At 40.3% G+C, this 24,918-nt stretch overlaps 4 protein-coding genes and 1 long non-coding RNA gene across 8 annotated transcripts in view; 4 read left to right on the top strand and 1 right to left on the bottom strand.

Moving 5' to 3' along the window:
- Positions 1-271: 271 nt before the first annotated feature.
- LOC134822881 (uncharacterized) lies at positions 272-992 on the top strand. The gene is made up of 3 exons (XR_010161233.1): positions 272-419; positions 630-727; positions 906-992. It is a non-coding gene; the product is annotated as an uncharacterized LOC134822881 (long non-coding RNA).
- Positions 993-2,119: 1,127 nt separating this feature from the next.
- On the top strand, positions 2,120-6,084 carry LOC134823397 (furin-like protease 2). Its single transcript, XM_063834853.1, has 4 exons — positions 2,120-2,211; positions 2,347-2,413; positions 3,863-5,479; positions 5,661-6,084. Exons 1-4 carry the CDS (start codon positions 2,164-2,166, stop codon positions 6,023-6,025), a joined length of 2,097 nt encoding a protein of 698 aa, XP_063690923.1. The 5' UTR covers positions 2,120-2,163; the 3' UTR covers positions 6,026-6,084.
- Positions 6,085-7,326: 1,242 nt separating this feature from the next.
- LOC134823550 (uncharacterized) overlaps positions 7,327-24,918 on the bottom strand; it is a 54,160-nt gene continuing 36,568 nt past the window's right edge. For 3 of the 4 annotated variants that reach the window (XM_063835073.1, XM_063835072.1, XM_063835074.1), the window contains 3 exons: positions 24,752-24,816; positions 21,774-21,896; positions 7,327-8,341 (listed from right to left, as the gene is read on the bottom strand). In XM_063835073.1, the coding sequence (XP_063691143.1) occupies positions 8,201-8,341; positions 21,774-21,896; positions 24,752-24,816 (329 nt within the window). In that variant the 3' untranslated portion in view covers positions 7,327-8,200. Of the gene's footprint in view, positions 8,342-21,773; positions 21,897-22,060; positions 22,119-24,751; positions 24,817-24,918 lie in introns of those variants that run through there. The other variant, XR_010161311.1, reaches the window with a different exon arrangement.
- Positions 13,087-16,296, top strand: LOC134822910 (uncharacterized). Its single transcript, XM_063834187.1, has 7 exons — positions 13,087-13,435; positions 13,590-13,794; positions 13,996-14,111; positions 14,278-14,439; positions 15,060-15,236; positions 15,450-15,612; positions 15,865-16,296. Exons 4-7 carry the CDS (start codon positions 14,298-14,300, stop codon positions 16,079-16,081), a joined length of 699 nt encoding a protein of 232 aa, XP_063690257.1. The 5' UTR covers positions 13,087-13,435; positions 13,590-13,794; positions 13,996-14,111; positions 14,278-14,297; the 3' UTR covers positions 16,082-16,296.
- Positions 19,885-24,918, top strand: part of LOC134823548 (SNW domain-containing protein 1-like) — a 92,356-nt gene continuing 87,322 nt past the window's right edge. The window contains exon 1 of the mRNA XM_063835068.1: positions 19,885-19,896. The gene's annotated coding sequence lies outside the window, so the exon portion shown is untranslated. The remainder of the gene's footprint in view (positions 19,897-24,918) is intronic.

Here is a 24,918-nt window from a genome sequence, read left to right as displayed (position 1 = left end):
TTTATCGCGTCAAAAAATATCCGTCACAACCAAAGATACAGCCGAGTTAAATGTTGCTTGTACTAAACACAGCGTAATATCAACAAAACCGATCAAAATGACGTTAAAACAATCATTGCACGTGCACGTGCGTGTAACAATCCTCGTTACCATGGTCACTATGCAACTTCCTATTTCTCGTCTGATTTGCACGTGGGCGGTCGTACATCCTACATAAATAATTCTCTGAATTATAATAGAGATTGCTAATCTAACTGGAGGATGAGTTGCTTGCTTTAAATTCAACCAATAAATTACATTTACATAACAACGATTTGCAGGAAAGTTTTTACCCAATAGTTCGGCTATTACCACCGTGTCCCTCATCTGCTGGACCTATATCTTCTCTTACCTTCCTGTCTTTGCCGTACCTTTCGTTGGTACGTCCTTCTGAATTAACGGGTGATACTCGTAAAATATTTTTTTCGACGAGTCCAACTCGGGGCGCGTCCTGGTAGGTTATAAACCTACAACCTTCTGAATCTTTAACTTTTCATATTTGTTCAGACGTCAGATTTTGAATCTGATGGGTTAGTTAATCAAAGAAAAATTTGCAAAATATTGAAACTTGAAATTTCATAACTTTTCAGATAACATGTCGATGGTAACTGTGTCTTCTTTCGCTCTCTCAGCGAACGTTATCGCAAACCCTTTTATCTACACCATGAGCTACAACAGTTTCAGAAAGGTTAATAATCTTCATCAAAAGTAAAATAGCCGCTAAAATAATGAATGGCCCTTATAAGTATTGGCCATTTTGATTTGAAATTTCGGTCTCAAGATATATCTGGCACCCCAAATTTAAAATCTTGTTGGTTATTTTGGGATCTGATCCCTTTCACGTCCCACCCAAACTTTTTGTGCAGGTTGTCGTGGAGTGCTTGTTGCAGAGAACGGGCTGCATGCGGAGGAAACTAACAAGTGTCAGCACGAACCAAGAGGTTAAAAGCAGGCCCTCAAGAACCAGGCCCTTAAGAACCAGGCCCTTAAGAACCAGGCCCTCAAGAACCAACGTTCTGCACTCTACCGCTCTGTAAAATCTATATCTATCATCAACTTCTCCACAATTTTTACGAGCTGCTGATGCAATATACATACTTGGCTGGGGTTCAGTGACGACTGTATGATCAGGGTCGTCGAAACAGACTTTTTCAGTTTCTCAGTTATTGATATGATCGAGATCTAATCTAAGAGCCAGTCATTAACCAGTACTTATAAACTTGTTTATGTTTATTGTTTATAGTTAAAATTAGATCCGACTGTAATTCATTGCACATGACGTACTCTGTTCAAAAGCTATATTTGTTCAATTAGAAGCTAATATTTGCTCTGGTCTTGGACAAGTTGTCTGAATTTGACATATTTAATATTGAACTTAGTGGTACTGGTCGCCCTGCTGAAATACAGGAATTGAGACTTCAAAATTAGGCATACATGAAATGTCGGTCAAAATCCAATGACTTCATCGGTGTTAGACTTTTGCAATCACTATCAAGACAGGTCTAATTTGGGAGAAATTGACAGACCTTGAAAATTATGTAATGGTGCTTGACCTGGCACTTGCTTTATTGCAAAACATCGCCGTGAAGGGGAATGAGAAATGTTATGTAATTCTGTAATTGTAATGCATGTCGCTGAGTAAATTTACCTCAAGATTTGAAATCCTATTCTATCATTTTATGTTTCAAATGATTGTTTTGCTCATGTGAGAGACAAGTTTAAAATTTGAGCAAAAATTCTTACACATAGTGTATAACAATCAACCAATAACCATACATCTATTATATAACATGCTATTTAAAATTTCCAGTTTTTATGTATCCATTTGCGGGTTACGAATTTCACAACTATTTAACTCTACAGTCAATGGATGGGAATTCATGCTGCCATCACAGAACACAGATTACCCACAACTTCCCTTGATTAAATTACATAAACAAGCCATGTGGTGCGAACGAGGCACCATGTAACCCATGAAACTAATCACGGGTTCCATGGTAACGAACCAATTAAGAAGTCTGGAGAGGTGTTAGATCTGACACCTTGATCCAGCACAGCTGGGAGGAGTAACCCCAATTGTAGGACAATCTGTGAACACAGTTCGAGGAGTTAACAGTTAAAGTTATGAAGTTTCTACTTTTGGTGCTACCGTGCCTTATATTGGCCGCTCAGGTGAGGATTGACATATTCTTAGTTACTATTGAAATTACACATTTACAAGTTAACAAGATGTAAACATATCTCCCGTGAAGTCACATTCGTTGAAACTATTTGAATTTCTTAATTATTCGAATCTCCTGATTTCAGGGGCTGGACTGTGATGCAGGGTTCAAGCTAGATGAGTTGGAAGAGAATTGTGTGTCTTGTGAACCAGGTTTGTTAATTATTAAATGTGGGACACTCCTCAGTGAATTAAAAATAAGTTTCGTGAGATTTTTCTTCAACTAACAGAAAGATGACGGATCACTTATATAGGTAGTAAAGTTGAAATTTATGCAATTGATAGCAAAGAAAAACAATAAGGATAATGGATACTGCTAATAATAAGAAATAATACTCATAATTTTCACTTCTTGAAAACAGTCTTCATGTTGGGTCCCCCCTCCATACTTCTGGCCACCATGCAGTGATCTGCAATAGTCTGATGACAGGCAACAGACAAACAAGCACTATCCTTGGCACAAGCTCGTTTAGCCTGCTGCAGGGTCTGGGCTGGCTCTACAAGCTCGTAAGGGCACTCCGGTGCGATGATGTAGGTACAGTGCTCGGGGGCGACAGCTCCAGCACTCAGGTCCCCGTCTTTAGGACAAGCTTTACAGGTGGAGGCACTGGGAACATCGTTGTAGGAGCCGACTTTGCAGTCCATGCAGTGGTCCATGATGTTGTTCCTGAAGCGTCCCTTACCACAAGGAGTACAGTTGTCAGAACCAGGCTCGGAGATGGTTCCAACAGGACAGCTAGTGCAGACATGTGCTCCTGCTCTGCTGTACTGGTTCCTCCCGCATGTTCCACAGCTGGTGGGAGAAGTCTTGTACTGGCCTGCTGGGCACGGCCCCTCTAGGTTTATGCAGGGCTTCTTAGCAGCAATACAGCCACCGTTGTGTCCTGGAGAGCCATAGCTTCCGTTTTTCAACCAACATCGTCCTCGGTCTCCTCCAGATTTGTAGTAGACGACAGCCTGGCAGGCTGAGTTGACTCGGCAGGCTGCTTTGCATTCTATGAAGCTTGAAGCCTTGTAGTTTCCTATATCACCCCACCACATATCAGTGTTGTCTATGTTACATTCGTCTGAGTAAGCCAAGGGGATTATCAACAGGACCAAGAGTAGCATCATAGTTAGTTGTAAGAAGTTGGACGGTAACGTTGGGGTTCAATATCGGGATTGATGAGGCTGTGGTGATGCCACGTTTTATAGTTAAACTTCAAAAGGGATGCCCGATGAAGATTTGACAATCTATTAACAGATGGTCAATCATTTCCTAGAATCACTGCCAACTTTTTGACATCGTTGAATTAAGACCTGAAGTCTTCTTTGTCATTAGTTTCTTAAAATAGTTACTTATTTATACTTCTTGCCATCTGGCAAGGTGCAATTCTTTGATCAATCAATTGTGAATATTAAGACCTCGTTAATTCTTCTTTTGACAAAGAGAATGAGGCGTGGTAACAATCACAGTGTAGTTCAAACGAACTAAAGGTGGCAAATCCCACGAATTGATAGACAAAAATTCGACCAATGACAGACACTTCAAATACTACCGCTGTAAATTAATCTTCTCACAGATGGAAACACATGAACTAACAGTAACAACGAACATTTCAGGATATGTGTCAGAAGCGGGAGCGGTGGAATGTTTAATGTGTCCGATCCAGAGCCACAGTTCAGACAACCACACAGTTTGTCTGCCATGTACTCACGGACACTACGCAGACACCACTGGTAATGAAGAGTGTACCCCTTGTGCTGAAGGTTACTACACTGATAAGATAGGTTCGCTGGAATGCGACCCTTGCCCTATCGGTAAATACCAGAACCGGGCTGGGTTCGATTACTGTATTCCTTGTCCAAAGGGAAAGTTCGCTGACCAGGCGGGGTCTCCTGAGTGCAAAGAGTGCCCAGTGAACACCTATCTGGATGAAGAGAGTCAGACAGAGTGCAAGCCTTGTCAGGCTGGTTCCTATCAGGACCAGACCGGACAGACTTTCTGTAAATTATGTGAGGTAGGTAGTTACGGAGATGTGGAAGGAGAAGGGTGTAAACCTTGTGATTCTGGCTTCTTCACCAACTCTACAGGAGCCACAGAGTGCCAAGGTTGTGATAAGGGTCACTACAACAGAGCTGAGGGGCAGACTTCTTGCCTACCTTGTCCTATAGGACAGTTCCAGAACTTGGTAGGAAAGGACCGGTGTGAGCCCTGTCCTCCTAGAACCTACGGAGACACGGAAGGAGAGGATTACTGCCACTTCTGTCCTGCAGGAACCTTCTCTCAAGGATCTGGCAATGTGGTGTGCACCCCATGCGCAGCAGGTCATTTCACAGATATTGAGGCGCAGGAAGAGTGCAAACCATGTCCCCCAGGATTCTACCAAGATCTGACAGGGCAGACACTCTGCAGGCCATGTCTAGCCGGAACCAGTGCATCGGAGGAGGGCCAAGCATCTTGTGATGTGTGCCAGCCAGGCAGATTCTCAGCTGTAGACAAGGCAGTCACCTGTGAACTTTGCTCAAGAGGGTATTACCAGGCCGAGGAAGCTAGCACTAACTGTAAGAGTTGCGAGTGGGGTAAGACTACCAAATCTGTGGGCAGCTCCCAGCCTTCGCAGTGCTACTGGGAACAATGTCCTCCTGGCTTCAAACACGTCGGAGGAGACAAAATGTGCGAGAAGTGTGAGCCGGGTTCCTTCAGTGACATCATCAACAGTCCCAAGTGCAGCAAGTGTGCTTTAGGAAAATACACCGAGTTCGAGCGAGCTAGTTTCTGTGACGATTGTCCCGCCACTCACTTCACCTACACCACTGGTTCAGACAGTAAAAGTGACTGCCAGGGACCTGTCCTGGCTGGATACACCATGAAGAACTTTGGTGGTCGTAAGATCGAGGTGTACGATTCCATGGATAAGCTTAATGAGGTTATCTACTCAGTGAGAGCGTTCAGAGGAGAATGGACAATCTACAGTTCGGAGAACGGTAAAGGGTACAGCAAGTTCATCTCGGAGGGCGGAGAATACTCCGATCTGCAGATGGTCCTGAACTTCAATGGAGCACTCAGTGTTAAGACTAAGGTTAATGACGAGTTCTGTTACACGGAGAAGGGAGACAAGTACGCGGGAACGAGGGATTACACGTTGAGCGGAGAGTCCTGTCAGCTGTGGAACGCAACTCATCCCCACGAGCACATGGATGGACTGAACATGAAGCACAACCATTGCAGAAATCCAGGTACTCTAAACCAGTTCAAAACAGAAACAGCCTGTGTTTTTATGCATTTTGAACAAATCTGATTAATAAATTGTGATTGAAGTACGCATTATTCATTCTTGATTAAGATTATTTAAGAGATATACTTCAGAGCATTTGTGTTAATATTTGATATCTATTAAACCCGTATGAATCTCCACAGGGGCTAACAAGGAAAGGCCGTGGTGCTACACTAACGACCCGGACACACGATGGGAATACTGTGACGTGCCAGCATGCATCTGGAACAGGGACTGTGTGGATGGGGACGGCTCTCTTTACCGTGGTGACGTCACAACCACTCTCGGAAGAAAGAACTGCCAGAATTGGGACAGTGACTTCCCCCACCCTCACGGCTACCATACCAGCGGCTACTCCAGCCAGGGCATCGGGCCCCACAACAAGTGCAGGAACCCCAGCGGAGAGTCTACAGCTTGGTGCTACACCACCAGCCTGTTCACGAGGTGGCAACGTTGTGCTATTCCCACGTGTTCTACGGATATCTACTCTTATTACGACCAAAGCTAGTCCTTCTTTCTTTCTTTGGAACTGTCATTCTTGTTAAATTCTTAGCCAAGTATTTTGAAGATTGTGTTTCATTTTTGTTTGTAATAAAGGTTTCCTCGAATCATTAACAATTAAATTCTTCTCCTTATCCATTTTTCAGCGAAAAGGCAAAAAACACAAATATAGGGAATATATGTTGCACGGCGCATGCATTCGCAAATTTTATTTCTTCTCAGTAACGTGAGATCAGGTCATCAGGAGCGAGACCAGCAAATTCAGTGCGAGTTTGGTGAAAATAACATTGACCGAAGTTTTGCTTGTAGGTCGCTCAGAACTACTAGATTTAGTCTGTATTTGGTCGGGTTGCTCAGATCATGGATCAAACGACAATCATGCCTTATAAGGATAGAACTGGGGATTTCCGGCACTACCGCAGCTAGTAGCTACACCACCGGAATTGTACAGCTTCGGATGGACCCCTTCATAGGGATGTTCATGGGCCGGCCGCCGGGCAGCGTCTGACAATACTGGAATATCTCACACGATATGCACATGATATGGTTGATGGTACTGCCGACTAATATTATGAAATTAAACATGCTCGCGCGGGCGCGCGCAATTGTGTTATTGAAATCAAGTTCCACAACCCATTTGGTATGAAATTAATATTGCCGCGCATTCCATTTTGCACCTATTTCCATGGCTTTGCTCAGGACTGTTAACAGTGTTATATAGCGGGATGGACAGCAGAATTATTTTCCGTGTAAGTGTGTGTGAGTGAGAAAATCGTTTATTGTTTAAGTTGGAGAAGTCATGCATCGTGTAGATATACTTATATTAAATATACTTATATTAATAGAAATGTCACCACCCGTCCGTTTAAGTACATTATAACACACAGGTTGCTAAAAATACTAAAACCCTAATTCTACAACCATAGTCGTCAGAAAACTCTAAACTACACTCACAGAAAAATTTAGAAAGTTCAGCAGTCTACCATGATCATGTGGTCTCATGTTAAAAAGTGTGAGGAATTTAGAACACCACTCACACGTTATATTCTATTCAATACGGCAAGCATGTGACGTTTGTGCCACGAAGATATCATTAAAATGCTCAATTGATTGTTGTAATGATTTTGTTGGGACCATGACAAATGTAGCGTAAATACTGACTATGTAATATACTTTGTCGTGTTGAGATCAGTCGTTATGGATATAACATACACAAAAAAGAGTGACGTGAATTTCAAGAGAACTATTAGTTGACTGTTTAATGTTGTAGTAAGATAGTAAGATTTAGATAAAAAACAAAAACAGCAATTTAGGATGAAATTTTTATAACTAACAAAATGGTAAAAGATAATAACTTTATAACACTGTTATTTCAGCAAATTACAAATCAATTTTAAATTAATGTGAGGTAAACATAATCCTTTGCAGCTGTAATCTAACTTTAAAGTTTAAAAGTTTCAAAAGATTAAATGATAAACAATCCTATAATAATTAATTAATTAATTAATTAATTAATAGTCTCTTACGGGGTCTACCACGAGGTTTGCTCAGGGTCGCGTTTAAGGCTAACATTTGATCATGCATTCCAAGTGCTTTTAATATCGTGTTATTTGAACAACAAAGTAAGCGGTTAATATATTTCGGAGGGCCTGCAGGGATCTGATTAAAAATATAAAACAAATTAACCCTTCCGAGCCAGCGGGGAAGATAAATCCGTTTTAAATTGACCAACAAGACATGCATTGCTTACAAAGATATTGAAATTGAACATATTCAGTATTAGCACATCATACGTTTTTAATGAGAGAGCAACCGATATAATGTACTCCAAAAATCAAATTAACATACACATATATTTTAAAGAGCAACAATACACACAAATTTTGAAATTCTACCTCTAGCCCTGGAATGTTGAGCATGTCCGGTAATGTCCTGCAATGTCCGGTAACAAACAAGACGATTATAATATAATATATCATACATATAACATTATCAGAACATTGTAACACTAAATCTTCAATCTGAAGGTGAAACTAATCTCCGTGTACAGTCCGCACCTTTACAATTTTCATCCACACAAAGCATGACAAATTTCACCTCCTTCTCTTCCTACCCAATATAACTGCTCAGTAGTCCCTCTCAATCTGAACTCTCATCACATGTGAATACCATGGAGGGAAGGTCATGACTGTTTCAGCCTCCTTCCGATGTAGATGCCGATAAGTAGGACCACTATGTGGGAACATATCAGTCCTGATATCTGTATCCTGGTTATGCGGTCCTCGGAGGTAGGGTAGTCGGGGGACGCGTCTAGTGGCCAACCCTGGGGGACAAACACCATGTTAGTTTACAAGGTTACAAGGTTACAAGGTTACCAGGTCGGGGGACGCGTCTAGTGGCCAACCCTGGGGGACAAACACCATGTTAGTTTACAAGGTTACAAGGTTACCAGGTCGGGGGACGCGTCTAGTGGCCAACCCTGGGGGACAAACACCAGGTTAGTTTACAAGGTTACAAGGTTACCAGGTTACAAGCGTCTAGTGGCCAACCCTGAGGGACAAACACCAGGTTAGTTTACAAGGTTACAAGGTTACCAGGTTACAAGCGTCTAGTGGCCAACCCTTGGGGACAAACACCAGGTTAGTTTACAAGGTTACAAGGTTACAAGAGTACAAGGTTACCAGGTTACAAGGTTACCAGGTTACAAGGTTACCAGGTTACAAGGTTACCAGGTTATAAAGTTACAAGGTTACCAGGTTACCAGGTTACAAGGTTACCAGGAGACACTTGAGGAGAACACTTGTTAGGTTACAATTGTTAATAAGGTTAGTTATAGATGGTAGCTATAAGGGCGGATGTAGCTTCCATAATATGGAAATATGGGGGTAGTAGCATTCCACAGCAGACCAGGGTTAGATATGTAATGTATAGGGTTAGTTGCTGGGTTAGCAAGAAGCGTTGTGTCATTATTGATATAGGATTAAATATATAACTACCATTTGCAAGATGAGACACAAGTCCCACAATTCACATTCTAACATTCTCACAATACAAATATTCTACTAAACATTAATCCTCTCTCTGTCGTGTTGCTCGTGTACTTTAATCTACATGCACAGATCAAACTTAGTATTTACAGCGCAGTGTATTTTTCTACTGAAATCCAAGTTAAATTATTTAATTAATTCAATATGAGAGCATTGTGTTCAGCCCAGTGATATGTACTCGAACAGCCAATCTTCATAGACAGAATGAAATATGAGAAGAGACTTACAATCTAGAGGAGATACCTTTATATTTAGTGTTATAAAATGTAATAAAATGTAATAAAATGTGTAGTTTGACAGGTAATAAAAACTTATGTCTCAGCTGCTAAATTGATAACATCAAGTCAAAGATCTTCCCCGTCAACAAAGTGCAGTATTTTAGCCTGGAACCCTCTAGAATGAAAGCAGCCCAGAAGGATAGTTTGGTGTATAGTTAGAGTAAGTAATATGTGAGGATACAATATATGTGGTAGTATTATACAGTAGACAGGATAAAGCTACCTGAGGTATAAAACTCACAGCGAGGGTATAGTCATTACTCGGATGTTATCATCAGACATTTTATCTATCAGTTATCGGAATAATATGATGATATCCCGCTTCAATCACACATAATCACATATAATCACACATAATCACACATAATCACACATAATCACACAACTACCTGACCTTGCCATCAACCTACCGTTATATAACAACACAGTCTATACTCTATAGTCTATAATAGTGTACTTTTAGTTCCAACACATTTTTTGTACTCAAGTTACTACATATTAATAAATGTAAAGATGGTTGCTTTCTTAAGAAGTTAAGATAGATGAAATAATTGATATAGTAACCCAGAGTAACAATACATTAAACATTCAATTCTTAGTTTTAATAAATTTTAGTTTCTTAATTCAGCTGAAGACAATTTACGCATGCATTTTGAAAGCTATTTTTAAATATTGGGCATCACAACACTAACGATCCTTCCTCTCAGTGTAAAAATCTAAAGTTAATATTCTCCAATGTAATAACAGTACTTTGCAGTTACCGAGCAATTAGAGTACCCTCAAGTAATGGGTAGCGGGTAGCCTCTACGTGTCTGACATGTAATATTGGGAAAGTTTATTGGGTTCTACATTCATGAAGCTCCAATATTCTGATCTTCACCAATTACAGGCCAGCAATATTGTACATTATACGGGCAAGTTACATTGTCATAATATGGGAAAATGATGTACTGGCGAGTGTGCGTTTTTCTAGCTATCTTCGTGGTTTATTAGTACTGTACAGTCGGACAGATTTATACATGTATACCATGTATAATAACATGTGTTATAATATGTATTATACAATATACATGTATAACATGTGTTTTAACATGTATTATAACATATAATGGCGTTTACATACTGGGCAGTGGGCATGTAATGCTGAGAAATGAGAAGTGGTTGTTGTCATATTTTATATTTAGCAAGTGAATAAATCACAGACATATATAATGTGAAATATACACATATTTTCTTGACGTTTTTATGTCATTAAGTATTTACTGTCATGTCGGTATCATATTATTTGTAATTCAATTCTAATGTATCATTGAGTAGGTAATTAGATAAGATTAGAGTTAACTTGCTATGAGATCTATTATATTTTCGGCTCTTAGACTCCAGGAGGATAATAGTAATACTAGAAACTTTATAAGAAACAATAAAATTTTTCATGTGTTCTGATTTATGCACATTTTTCCGAACCATCAGATAAAAAGTAATTCTAACAAATTTACACGGAATTACTGTTAAACCACTCGCTATACCGCACTGTATCATGCCACATTAAATATCTGGCTGGCGTGATTATTGAAACATATTATTTTTTGTGAAAGAGCGGTAAATGCAAAAACAAAATAACTCTTATTTCCACAATACCACTTCACTACTAGTACATAGTCATTAAAATTAGTTAATAACAAGGTCGATTACTCGGTTATTTTTAAGCTTTCGTTCAGAAAATAATTCTGAACCTTCAAAGGGGGGTAACAGAAGGGCCAGGGTAGCAGGAGTTACAAGCGTTCCATAATCCCCCCCCATAATACAAAATGTACATCACATCTAATTATTTCTAAACCAATCTTAAAAAGTCCCACCACTCTAGAACTTATAGAACATTCTAGTGCTGTGATCATCCGGGGCTTTCTAATTATTTTGAGCGGGAGACCACGTGCTAGATCACATGCGAGACCACGTGCTAGATCACATGCTAGACCACTTGCTAAACCACGTGCTAGACCACGTGCTTAACCACGTGGTAGATTACCCATATGTACGATTCTATTAATAGATTTCTCAGTAATATTTTCTAAAAATATGCAGTCAGTAAGTTGGATGTTCCACATCTACAGTCTTTGCAGCTGAGTAATATAATCTAGAATGATCTAGGACTTGTAAGCAAAACATTGAATTGGCGTTGTTTTGCGAACGTCACCGACCGCCTGATAATATTTATATCAGACACACGCAATCAATATCACATGGTGACACTGGAAAATATACATTCCGTTTAATTGATCATCAATTAAAACTTATACATCTCGTAACTTGTGAGAAATACGAACTGGTTTCTCATAAGTAGTGGGGTTTTCTAAATTTGAACAATTTTATGAAGGAGCAGTGGGTATTCTAGGAGTCATTTCACAGATACTAGGTTTACTCAATACTCATGAAAATGTAAACAAAATACGTTATTACTTGTCAGTGTCTGAAGAGTTGATACAGCCATGATAAAAGTAAAGTATAATATATACTATATTAGACATGTATATACAGGGTGGGCCTCAAAAGTCTACCCGTCCTTATCTCTTAAAATTGTAACAGCTCGCTGAGATCTCACTAATTATTTTTTAAACAAAAAGTGGCATAACTTATGTTCTGATAAATATTTTTGCTTCTAAATTTCACAGAATGTTAATAACAAGTCTAGATAAACCTTTGTGGCAAGTTTTGTGTGATTGCGAGCTTCACTGAGCTTATTTGACCAATTTAGCCCCTGAGCGAGCTAGCTTGAATTTCTCACCCAGAAATGTTTACATTGGTTAACAGGAACCACCAAAAAAAATCCTTGGTAACAAAATAAAAAAACCAGCGATTTATTCACGTTTTACCAATTCTATTCACATGAATCCATCGCACATTCCATTCTCTCTATATTTTAACTGATAAGGACTATCACAGATGATCCTTCCTGCTTGTTTATATCGTTCTTCTCACATGGAATGTGCGATGTATCATGGTGAATAGAATTGGTGAAACATAAACACCCTACGCGCGTGGGGTGGACTCCTGGGGTGGACTTTTATTCAGCGCGTATTTTGTAGCCTGTTCAACTTGACGTTTTGAATCGTTACTATCTCAATGTCACAGATACACAGAATGTGAGGTGATCATCTTAAAGAGAAACGTCTCAGCTTTCACCTGGTGTAAAGTTTATCTTTGTACTCAAAATATAGCTCGCTCAGTGTGCAATAGAAGTTGACAATACAATAACCAAGTCCGCGACCGGTCGTCAGATACCGGAGTGTTGCACAAAATTGGGTCCCCAAATTAAAATTCTATGACACAGTTACCATGCAGAAATGTCTAGGGAAACATTTGGTGAAAGTTTCAACTCTCTACTATAAAAATAGCGATAGTTATTGAAGATAAACCGTGAGAAACTCCCTCTTGTCGAGATCGACGCTATAGGAACCTCCCTTCTGTACCACGTGACAACGATTAGAGCGTCACGTGGCCGTCACGTGACACAAGTGCGCGCGTTGACTCGAGCATTCTCGTGGGAAATCCTGATTGCCTGATCGATCTCCTGGGAAATCCTGATTGCTACGGAAAGGGCTGACAACCACTGTTATTTTCGTTCCTCAATTTTCCAGTTCACTTGCTCAGTGCTGTCAGTTGTTTTTTGTTTGCCCTGCTAAATAAATTTCACTCCGTCATAATCCCCTACTCCCCTTTCTATCGTGAAACTTAGTCACTGAAAGTGAAGACAACGCAATCTGGCTGTGCCGGTTCCCCTCTGCCTAGATCACTTAGAATATCCATAGTTAGCAATACTTTAATCGTTTAATGCAGCGATATAGCCAGTTATTAATGCCACATTGTAGATTTTAGCCTGTTCCAATCATCCTTATATCGAGTTAATGAAATTTATGAAATTGCCTACCGTTCAAATCGCTCTCTGTTGTTAGCACCACACTGATTAACTACAATGTTCCAATTTTTTAGAATTATGTCCGACATAATTCTAATTTTTGCTGTTACAGCAGATAGTTATGGTGAAATGGCACGCAGGAATAAGTCATCCCTGTCCTCCAAAAAGCACATGAAAAGGTACTTGGTAAGCCATGTCTTTTCCAATATCAAATCCAATGTATCACAATCTGTGGACTTTTTACTCAAAAACTAGATTGATTAATTGATAATTCATTGCTGATTGTTCACGCGCCCTGTATGGAAGTATAAAATGGTAATCCGCATACTCCAGGAAGAATTGAAGCAATCTCAAGAGAAAAGAAGGGAATCTGGATCCTTCGTCGGATCGTCACAGAGCTTAGAGGGGAGCTCTACGCTTCACTGGCCATGCAAAGCAGGGAGAGTGACGGAGGCGGAGGCACTGCTGGCTGCTGGAGCGGACATTAACAAGCTGGACAGAGCGCAGTTGAACCCTTTCATGGACGCGATCAACTCAGGTAAATCATTTGACCGCCTTAACAATATGGGTTTATCTAACATTGGTAATAGTAGCAAGAGGTTTTAGTCATGCGTTTGATAACAGCACAGTGTGAAACCCTGAAGCATACGTCGAGCTCTAAACTCTGTTTTGTCTGATAATCAATTATTTGAATATTGAAGGATTAAATTTGGTAACTTGATGATCACATAATTAACAGGACAGGTCGACTGTGCTAGATGGCTGCTGAGGCAAGACGGTTGAAAGCTTCAGCCCGAGATATGGTCGTTTTGTAGGGAGAGGGGGCTAGAGTCAGTGCTAACAGCTTAACAGAAGGTAAAATCCTGAACTTTTGTTCATTGATTCTTTGAATCAATGAACAGATTCAAAGAATCAATGAACAATCGTTCAGATGTAAAAATTATTTATTCACTATTTTGCATTACATTTAGTTACAGGACTGACATGCGACATCCGTCGTTGACCTTTGTCTTTATTTCAGCAAGGTACGGAGAGCGATCCATGGCTGTCCCGATAGACCCACTCAGACTCCTGCCGGAAGATACTCCTCCGGTTGATCCAGATGAGACAGTTCTAGCAGATGATCAGTTACAGACTGAAGAACATATCCCACAGATCAATGCGTCAACATCTGCAAATGAAGGTACTTCAATCTGCTCTTCTTGTATGTCTTTGTGCCTGCGTCTGTGATTGTACTGAAGTGTACTCTGTGTGTTTGTGCCTGTGTCTGTCTTTGTATCGAGTGTGTGTCTCTGATTGTACTGCGTGTGTCTGTAATTGTAATGTAGTGTACTGAAGTGAACTATGTGTGTTTATGTGTGTGTGTCTGTGTGTGTATGTGTCTGTGTGTGTATGTGTCTGTGTGTTTATGTGTCTGTGTGTGTTTGTGGGTGTGTTTGTGGGTGTGTGTGTATGTCTGTGTGTATCTGTGTCTGTCTGTGTGTCCGTCTGTGTCTGTGTGTGTCTGTGTTTATGCTGTGTCTGTGTGTCTATGTCTGTATGTGTTTGTGGGTGTGTGTATCTGTCTGTCTGTCTGTCTGTCTGTCTGTCTGTCTGTCTGTCTGTCTGTCTGTCTGTCTGTGTGTCTGTCTGTCTGTCTGTGTGTGTGAGTGAGTGTGTGTCTCTGTGCGTCTGTGTGTGTGTGTGTGTGAGTGTGTCTCTGTGCGTCTGTGTGTGTGTGTGTGTGTGTTCTTTCATAGAAGTTGTTATTTCCAAGATACGAAGTTCGAAAAGCTAGCATTTAGTAATAGACGAATTTTGCAGCTGATATCAGAATCGAAATGATGATGGTACTACACGAGATGCTCATGGAAAAGGTATCAGTTTGCTTTTCTCCTCCCACGAGCAGTACAAAGTGTGGGTTCAACTTTAATCTGATAGAAGATATCGTATGCGGAACCCAAGCCCGGCTATGTCTGTACATAATAACGAAAGAAACCGGTAAGTTTTTAATCATGTAAATGTTCGGCCGAACGTTTGCTTTCATTTTAGACTAGTGACGAAAATCAACAATCGTTTGCCAGTTTGGTTAGTAAAATCGACAAAAAATAGTCCATTCCCCAAGGCCATGATATTCGAATTCTGCCCGTTGAAATCGGCCACTCTGATTTTTATCATTGAACTTTGCATTGATGACATGTTCATTCTCTACAGGTTATGCTGCGAGGGCGTTTAGCTCGATAGATGTTGAAAATGCCCACTGCATTATAAATCATTTGGACCGCCGAGGGGTCCAAAACTCCTCAATCGAAGAGCTTAGTAGACATGTCAGCAACCTACAGAGACTTCAAATTCTCAGGAAAACCTCTCTAGGACGGTAATACATTAACTTGTTTAGTTAATAAATTTAATAAGTAGATTTTGAGTGATGATTACTCAATACTGATATCGAGGTACCATAAAGGGGGTTTATAAACTTATCACTTATGCTTATATGCTTATACTCTTATACTATCAATGAATATCAAATCGCCTTCTCTAGTTATCAAACCCAACATAAATTAAATCTCGGCCTACAAGGACTATTCGATATTTACAACAGACCGAGTGAATGTCTCAATCTTTTCAGGAAGCTTTATACTCCGACATCCACAATTTACCACGCCCCTGAGATCGACAAAGGTCTTTCTGATAGATTGACTTCCAGCCAATTCGATCTATCGAAGCCGAGTGGGAAGAACAAAGAACTGAAACCCATGGTCGCAACGATGCTCCTCGCGGACAAGGGAGAGTTAGGGCCATCGGTGGTCACAAGACTGCAGAATATTTATTTTTTTAAGCGTTGAGGTTGTCACGAAAGCGTACTGTAACGGGACTGTATCAGATTTGAGTGATTTGATTTTGTGATTCGCAGTTCACGTGATTTTATTGTGATCTTAGACTGTAAAAACTATAAAGGTTCAAGTTGAACTATCGTCGCCATGATTATGTATTTTGGAACTGTTCACGTTGAAATTGCTTCGTTAATCAGCAGTCTTCCTTGGTTACCTTCTACTGTGTAATGCAGCTACGATCAACGATACTTAGCTAGTACATTCATAATAACTGCACTGAGAAGAGTAAAAAATTTGAGCTTTGACGGAATAACATTTCCTTGTTTTTAGATACGGTTACTATTCTAGTGAGGGGTTCATAGCTGACCATTAAGGTCTTACTCACAATAATTTGTGCTCTGATATTGGCCGTACTGACTGCTGTTGAAAAAGCCACGCCATCAGATGCGCGTCACGAGAGTCCACCCCAGTAGACCCCACTACGTACAAAATTTGAAATTTTCCCAAAAACTTCTGATTAAGCTAGTTTGTTTTCAATAACTTTTGCAATATTAACAGTAGACCCTTCAAATTTTCACCAAATGTTACTCCAGACATTTCTGCATGGTAACTGTGTCATAGAATTTTAATTTAGGGACCCAATTTTGTGCAAGACTCCGGTATCTGACGACCGGTCGCAGACGTGGTTATTGTAATGTCAACTTCTGTTGCACACTGAGCGAGCTATATTTTGAGAACAAAGATAAACTTTACACCAGGTGAAAGCTGAGACGTTTCTCTTTAAGATGATCACCTCACATTCTGTGTATCTGTGACATTGAGATAGTAACGATTCAAAACGTCAAGTTGAACAGGCTACAAAATACGCGCTGAATAAAAGTCCACCCCAGGAGTCCACCCCACGCGCGTAGGGTGATAAATAAATCGGTGGTTTTTTAATTTTTTTACCCAGTGTTTTTTTGTGTGGTTCCTATTAACCAATGTAAACATTTATGGGTGAGAAATTAAAACTAGCACGCTCAGGAGCTAAAATTGTCAGACAAGCTCAGACTCACACAAAACTTGGCACGAAGTTGTGTCTAATTATGATTGACATTCTCTAAAAATTTGAAGCAAAAATATTAATCAGAACGTAAGTTATGGCGCTTTTCCATTCTGAAATAAAATAATTAGTGAGAATTCAGCGAGCTGTTACAATTTTAAGAGATAAGGACGGGTAGACTTTTGAGGCCCACCCTGTATATATATGTATATTAAAATTATTTATATTATATACAATAATAATAAAAGTATATTATGTAACACACAGTCCACGCTTAATGATGCAGGAACCTGGTGTCCTTTAGTAATTGTGAAGAGTTGACACAGCTATGAAAGTACACACATAACTGGTGTCCTATAATAGTAATTATTGTGAACAATCACACACTAACCACACTCTTCACCTACTAACAGCACAATCACGTATTTTGTGTATACCACTGGTGACGGTGTACAAAGTAAACTTACCTCCTGTATTGTGTACAAAGTACATTTACCTTTTACATATTTTTATCAAAAATTTTCACAAAAAAATTAAACGACATCAAACACAAGACGTGTTATTTTTGAACAAATGTGCTAAGTTCGAACTAATTTAATGAGACCATTACACATGCCTTCTGCATACATTTTCCATGTGATGGTTGCCCCAATTCTAGGTAGCCACTCCTTCATGGTTGGGTGGGAATCGACGAGGATCGTGCTCTAGATCTAATGAATCTTTGTAACCGTCATCATTCATGATTAATGGTCATTACGTTACCAGCATTCTATTGAAATTGGGAAGATTGAAAATGGATTAAACATTAAACATAACATGACTAACATGAATGCTAATATTTCCAGAATACAGTCAGAAATGGAAACATATTAAGAAATGCAGTTCAAGCTCAAAAGAGTCAAGAGATTAGAGAGAGGCAGATTAATATGGGAAAGAGTAGCTAAAAGTATATATACTTTGATCTAGTATCTTCATGTACAATTTTAGATTACTCATGATAGCCGATTGGCATCAAGGCTGATAAAGTTCAGAAATTGAAACCTCAATCATAATTTATAATTATATTAGAATCATGGGATATCACGATCCAGTACCAAATAGCGTACACTCAACCATACAGCATACTGCCACTCTTCAGACTCCAGAGATATCCGAAATAACTTAAAATTTTAAGCCATCTTTAATCTTAATTTGTCCAATGTTTTGAAAATTAAAATATTTCTAATGACCAAGTGTGCTATCAACTGCTTTGAACCTTCTGTATTGATATCCTTTTAGTTAAGCATATAATTCAGTTACAAATTTTCCAGGGGCTGTGCCCCCGGCCCCTGCCGCTGCTGCTTCGCTCGCGGCGGTAGCCTCGGAGCCAGCGCTCCGCGCCGACTCCTCGCCTACCCCTTTCAAAAATCCTGTGCACGCCCCTGTTGTGTATGAAGTACATTTACCTCCTGTATTGTGTACAAAGTACATTTACGTCCTGTATTGTGTATTAAGTACATTTACCTCCTGTATTGTGTACATAGTACATTTACCTCCTGTGTTGTGTACAAAGTACATTTACCTCCTGTGTTGTGTACAAAGTACATTTACCTCCTGTGACGGTGTACAAAGTACATTTACCTCCTGTATTGTGTACAAAGTACATTTACCTCCTCTATTGTGTACAAAGTACATTTACCTCCTCTATTGTGTACAAAGTACATTTACCTCCTGTGTTGTGTACAAAGTACATTTACCTCCTATATTGTGTACAAAGTACATTTACCTCCTGTGTTGTGTACAAAGTACATTTACCTCCTCTATTGTGTACAAAGTACATTTACCTCCTGTATTGTGAACAAAGTACATTTACCTCCTGTGTTGTGTACAACGTACATTTACCTCCTGTGACGGTGTACAAAGTACATTTACCTCCTGTGTTGAGTACAAAGTACATTTACCTCCTGTGTTGTGTATAAAGTACATTTACCTCCTCTATTGTGTACAAAGTACATTTACCTCCTCTATTGTGTATAAAGTACATTTACCTCCTCTATTGTGTACAAAGTACATTTTCCTCCTTTGACGGTGTACAAAGTACATTTACCTTCTGTATTGTGTACAAAGTACATTTACCTCCTGTGTTGTGTACAAAGTACATTTACCTCCTATATTGTGTACAAAGTACATTTACCTCCTCTATTGTGTATAAAATACATTTACCTCCTCTATTGTGTACAAAGTACATTTACCTCCTTTGACGGTGTACAAAGTACATTTACCTCCTGTATTGTGTACAAAGTACATTTACCTTCTCTATTGTGTATAAAGTACATTTACCTCCCCTATTGTGTACAAAGTACATTTACCTCCTTTGACGGTGTACAAAGTACATTTACCTCCTGTATTGTGTACAAAGTACATTTACCTCCTCTATTGTGTACACAAAACAAGGAGGGTGGAAATGTTAATCACTATTGTCGAACTATGTGAGCTAATTATTGAAGAATCTAAACACAGCCAATTAACTGTGGGTAACTATCGTGTTTACTAATTATAAGACAGCTCAATATTAGCTGGATAATTGTTGACATGTGTGTATTGTGCTTGATCATGATCTGTACGTTGGGTAATGTAATTGATATCATCATTATCCACATCACATGATATATGATATGTATGCGCAATATTTTTGAATAATTTTTACATATTATAAATGTATCAGTTAGATTTTTTTTTTAAAGAGTTCTCCAGAGATCATCCAACCTAAATACTTTCAACACTACTATACGCCAAATAATTTGAGGTAAGTTTGTTGGTAGGGTTGAGAGTTGGGCCCGTAATATCAATATACCTAGTACTGTTTCTCAAATGACAGAACTACAGAATATACTAGCTTCTTACGGTGTATACCTTAGTTCGTTTAATTATGGCGGGTTATATTTGGTGGTTTTTCAGAAATTCCGCCATATTTTTACCGCCATTATTTTTACCGCCATTATTTTTACCCGCCATAATAAAAACCGCCATAAATACACGAACTAAGGTATATTACTTTTACACACAACAAACATGAATAACGTTATTTCTCAAACGTCTTACATACCCATTTAGCCCGGGGTCTGGATAAAGGCTAGGAAGGGAGCCATAGTTGACATGTGACATTGACTCTGGGTTTTGATTGGTAAATGCTGATCTGCGGACTGGTTACTCACGTGTTCTAATCAGCAGATAGTATGATTTAGGTGGTGATTTGCACACTATTTGCTCTGTACGTGTTTATTGAAACCCTACAATATCAGTCTCGATACACGGACCAGGGGGCCGGGGGGGGGGGGGGTGCAGGTAACCGTTAATCATAACAACCTGATAGTACAGCAGCTAATAAACACATACTATAGCCTGCAGCTAATAAACACATACTAATACTATAGCCTGCAGCTGATAAACACATACATAATATTATGTAGTGGAGAATACTAAAGGAGTTAAGTGTGAACAATGAACATGTTGCATTCTTAGTGAACAGTTATTAGTCATTTACTGTAACAAATATACATGTTAGTCTTACTGTAACAATGTTACGTGTGTTACAGAGAGGAGAGAGAGAGAGAGAGAGAGAGAGAGAGAGAGAGAGAGAGAGAGAGAGAGAGAGAGAGAGAGAGAGAGAGAGAGAGAGAGAGAGAGAGAGAGAGAGAGAGAGAGAGAGAGAGAGAGAGAGAGAGAGAGAGAGAGAGAGAGAGAGAGAGAGAGAGAGAGAGAGACAGAGACAGAGACAGAGACAGAGACAGAGACAGAGACGGAGACAGGGACAGAGAGAGACAGAGAGAGAGAGAGAGAGAGAGAGAGAGAGAGAGAGAGAGAGAGAGAGAGAGAGAGAGAGAGAGAGAGAGAGAGAGAGAGAGAGAGAGAGAGAGAGAGAGAGAGAGAGAGAGAGAGAGAGAGAGAGAGGGAGAGAGAGAGAGAGAGAGAGAGAGAGAGAGAGAGAGAGAGAGAGAGAGAGAGAGAGAGAGAGAGAGAGAGAGAGAGAGAGAGAGAGAGAGAGAGAGAGAGAGAGAGAGAGAGAGAGAGAGAGAGAGAGAGAGAGAGAGAGAGAGGTACACAGGACAGGTTTTAGGAGACCATGTAACCAATTATAGATATCAGGAGTAAAAAGCACACTCCCAAAATTGCACGCATTGCAATGACTTCTTTCAACTTAATGAATCAGGATCAAATCTTTTGCAATGTATTCAGAATCAATTTATTACGCACTTATGCATATCACTTGGGGTACTTTTCGAAGTGAATAACAAAGTCAAAAACGCTATTGTATTATTTCTCCGAGAAAAGCACAATAGCGTGAGTAGCTTTTATCTTAAACAACTCTCCGTTCAATTTTGGTCGAGGCACCGTAATGCAGAATCAAGCAAGTAGTTAATTGGATGTACTTTTTGCGGAGATATAGTGCACCTAAATATGAAAAAATATATATTAACCTATAATTTGCAAGTTCTACGGATCATTGTTACGAGAAAAAGTACATGTAATTCAGTAGTAAGGGATCATCCATGGTTCAAAAATAAAAAGCAGCCCTTTGTTATTGGTCAAGGTATCATGAGTTATGACGTTGAAACTTTAAGATGGATAACAATTGAAAACTTATAAATTACAAAATTATAAATAAAAGAACACGTTCTATACCTTGGGAGGGTATGCCTCAGGACGACTGCTCCAATCCCACAACCAATCAGGCGCTCTATTATTCCAGGGAGGCAGGTTAGGAGGGGGGTAAGGAGGGGTGCCACTGTGCGACAACACTATCACCTGCAGTGGAAGGTAGGTTAGGAGGGGGTAAGGAGGGGTGCCACTGTGCGACAACACTATCACCTGTAGTGGAAGGTAGGTTAGGAGGGGTAAGGAGGGGGTAAGGAGGGGGTAAGGAGGGGGTAAGGAGGGGTGCCACTGTGCGACAACACTATCACCTGCAGTGAGAGGTAGGTTAGGAGGGGGGTAAGGAGGGGTGCCACTGTGCGACAACACTATCACCTGTAGTGGAAGGTAGGTTAGGAAGGGGCAAGGAGGGGGTAAGGAAGGGGGTAAGGAGGGGTAAGGAAGGGTGCCACTGTGCGACAACACTATCACCTGCAGTGGAAGGTAGGTTAGGAGGGGGGTAAGGAGGGGTGCCACTGTGCGACAACACTACCACCTGCAGTGGAAGGTAGGTTAGGAGGGGGTAAGGAGGGGGTAAGGAGGGGGTAAGGAGGGGTGCCACTGTGCGACAACACTATCACCTGCAGTGGAAGGTAGGTTAGGAGGGGGTTATGAGTGGGTAAGGAGGGGGTAATGAAGGGGGTAAGGAGGGGTAAGGAGGGGTGCCACTGTGCGACAACACTATCACCTGCAGTGGAAGGTAGGTTAGGAGGGGTAAGGAGGGGGTAAGGAGGGGGTAAGGAGGGGGTAAGGAGGGGGTAAGGAGGGGGGTAAGGAGGGGGTAAGGAAGGGGGTAAGGAGGGGTAAGGAGGGGTGCCACTGTGCGACAACACTATCACCTGCAGTGGAAGGTAGGTTAGGAGGGGGTAATGAGTGGGTAAGGATGGGGTAAGGAGGGGGTAAGGAGGGGTAAGGAGGGGTGCCACTGTGCGACAACACTATCACCTGCAGTGGGAAAATCTGAGGTAAGACTCAACTTAATTTATTTTTCACACCTCTTTGACATTGACATGGGAAATTTTAAATAAACCGTAGTGGCGATGTTTTTGTTATGGTACGATGGTCGGTGGATCGAGTAGAATTTCACAAAATTGTAGCTTTGTAAGTATGTACGATGGATTAAATTCTTTCTGCCAACTTGAATAGTTTTTCTTCACACAGAAGTCAGAACCGAACCGACCCAAGTTTTGTCAAGTATGTCAGTGTAAAATTTAAGACTTCAACGCAAACATTACGTGGCATAATCTCTTAATATTTCAAGATATATATTATGTAATTTTGATGCTGTCTGAAAGCAATATTTATTGACAAGCAGTTTGTGATTGAGGATATGATGCAAAATAAACTTGCAACATCAGACATTTTTACAATGTCATTTCTACATACAATTTATTCGCGTGATAAAGACAGCTTCATAATGTCTCAAAGATAAAACGATTGTTTGATCAGGCGACGATGTTTTACAACGCGAGAGAAACAAACAATTAATGAAGGATTATAATTAAGCTATGTAGCTACGTTACAGTACGGTTAAATACTGGACAATGTTAGCTACTTTACAGTAAGATTATACCGGACAATGTTAGCTACTTTACAGTAAGGTTATACTGGACAATGTTAGATACTTTACAGTAAGATTATACTGGAAAATGTTAGCTACTTAACAGTAAGGTTATACTGGACAATGTTAGTAATTTAAAGCTCTTTACAGTAAGATTATACTGGACAATGTAAGCTACTTTACAGTAAGGTAATATCAATAGTCTATTGTATAATGTTAGTTACTTTACATACATACACATGTTACATGGTAAGGTCTCCTCCTAGTCGATGGAGTGGCCTGCATCACACACATCGGCGGCGTAACATATGTCTCCACTGTACTCGGTTGGTAGCCAAAGCTTTTGTTGTGTTGTTGTCGATGTTTTCAACACCTGTAAACTTAGCAGCATCTTCGAGTACGCAGGACTTCCAGTTCTTACGGGGTCTGCCCCTTGACCTCTTTCCATAATTTGGCTTCCAGTTCAACAGAAACCTCGGTAGTCTAGAGTCTGGCATTCTAACTACATGTCCATACCAATGTAGCCTGGCAGCACTGATGAAAGTCTCAACAGACTTGATGCCAGCCCTTCTAAGAACTTCTTCGTTGGTCACATGAAAGAACCATTTAATCCTAAGGATCCTTCTCAAGGAGGTCTGATGGAAAACCTCGAAGCGTTTCATCTGCTTTTTGGTGGTGTTCCAGACTTCAGCTCCATACAACAAGATGGTGAGGACAGCAGCCCTATAGATCCTGATCTTGGTTGGAGTCTTTATGGTTCTGCTATTCCAAATGTTCCAGAGCTGATGAAAGGCGCCATTAGCCTTCTGGATACGGACATCCAGGTCTCTGTCGAATGTCCCATCCCCACTGATAGTTGCACCCAGGTAGACAAAGTTGCTAACCTGCTCGACGGGTTCACCCTCAACCGACAGCTCAATACAATCATCCTTGATGAAAGGTCGCTGGGAGGCGCACTTGCTTACAGCCATGCATTGGGTCTTCTTTGCATTTATTCTGAGCCCAGCTTAGGAGCTGTAATGAACTAATAGATCAGTTGACTCCTGTAGGCCTTCCCCTGAGTTGTCCATAATAGCATAATGTCATCAGCATAATCGGTGTCCAGAATGACCTTTTCCTCGACCGTCTTCATCTCCTTCTGCAGCACTGTGCCTTGACTGATGGTCTTGTTGGTCTCAGCCAGAAATGCAGAAAAGTTTAGGCAGAAATTAAAGACAGGAGGTGCTTGAATGTCACCCTGACCTGTGCCTGAGTTAACATCAAACCAGTCTGTCAGCTCCCCATTAACCCTCACGGCACTCATGGTACCCCCAAAAAATGACTGAAATATTCTGACATATTTTTCAGCTACTTTACAGTAAGGTTATATCAATAGTCTATATAATGTTAGAGTGGAGCAGGTAATCACCTCATCAGAGCAGTTCTCAGAAACTACAGAGTTTGGAGGTGTGGTGATCTTGTGCGTACTACTACCTGAGATAAAGGGAGCTGGTAATGGTAATTAGTGGTTTAGAAAACATGAATTTTCTAATAAAACTGTAAGATTTAAAGAACGGAAAGAGTGAAGGTACACGC

The sequence above is a fragment of the Bolinopsis microptera genome, chromosome 11 (assembly GCF_026151205.1).
Source record: "Bolinopsis microptera isolate Bmic1 chromosome 11, MBARI_Bmic_1.0, whole genome shotgun sequence".
NCBI lineage: Eukaryota > Metazoa > Ctenophora > Tentaculata > Lobata > Bolinopsidae > Bolinopsis > Bolinopsis microptera.
This window is presented reverse-complemented; position numbering and strand designations above follow the sequence as displayed.

Coding starts and splice junctions, on each gene's coding strand:
- LOC134823397 (XM_063834853.1), top strand. CDS start 2,164: ATGAAGTTTCTACTTTTGGTGCTACCGTGCCTTATATTGGCCGCTCAG. Junction 2,414..3,862: donor TTGTGTGTCTTGTGAACCAG/GTTTGTTAATTA, acceptor CGAACATTTCAG/GATATGTGTCAGAAGCGGGA. Junction 5,480..5,660: donor CAACCATTGCAGAAATCCAG/GTACTCTAAACC, acceptor GAATCTCCACAG/GGGCTAACAAGGAAAGGCCG.
- LOC134822910 (XM_063834187.1), top strand. CDS start 14,298: ATGGCTGTCCCGATAGACCCACTCAGACTCCTGCCGGAAGATACTCCT. Junction 15,237..15,449: donor CATAATAACGAAAGAAACCG/GTAAGTTTTTAA, acceptor CATTCTCTACAG/GTTATGCTGCGAGGGCGTTT. Junction 15,613..15,864: donor AGGAAAACCTCTCTAGGACG/GTAATACATTAA, acceptor CAATCTTTTCAG/GAAGCTTTATACTCCGACAT.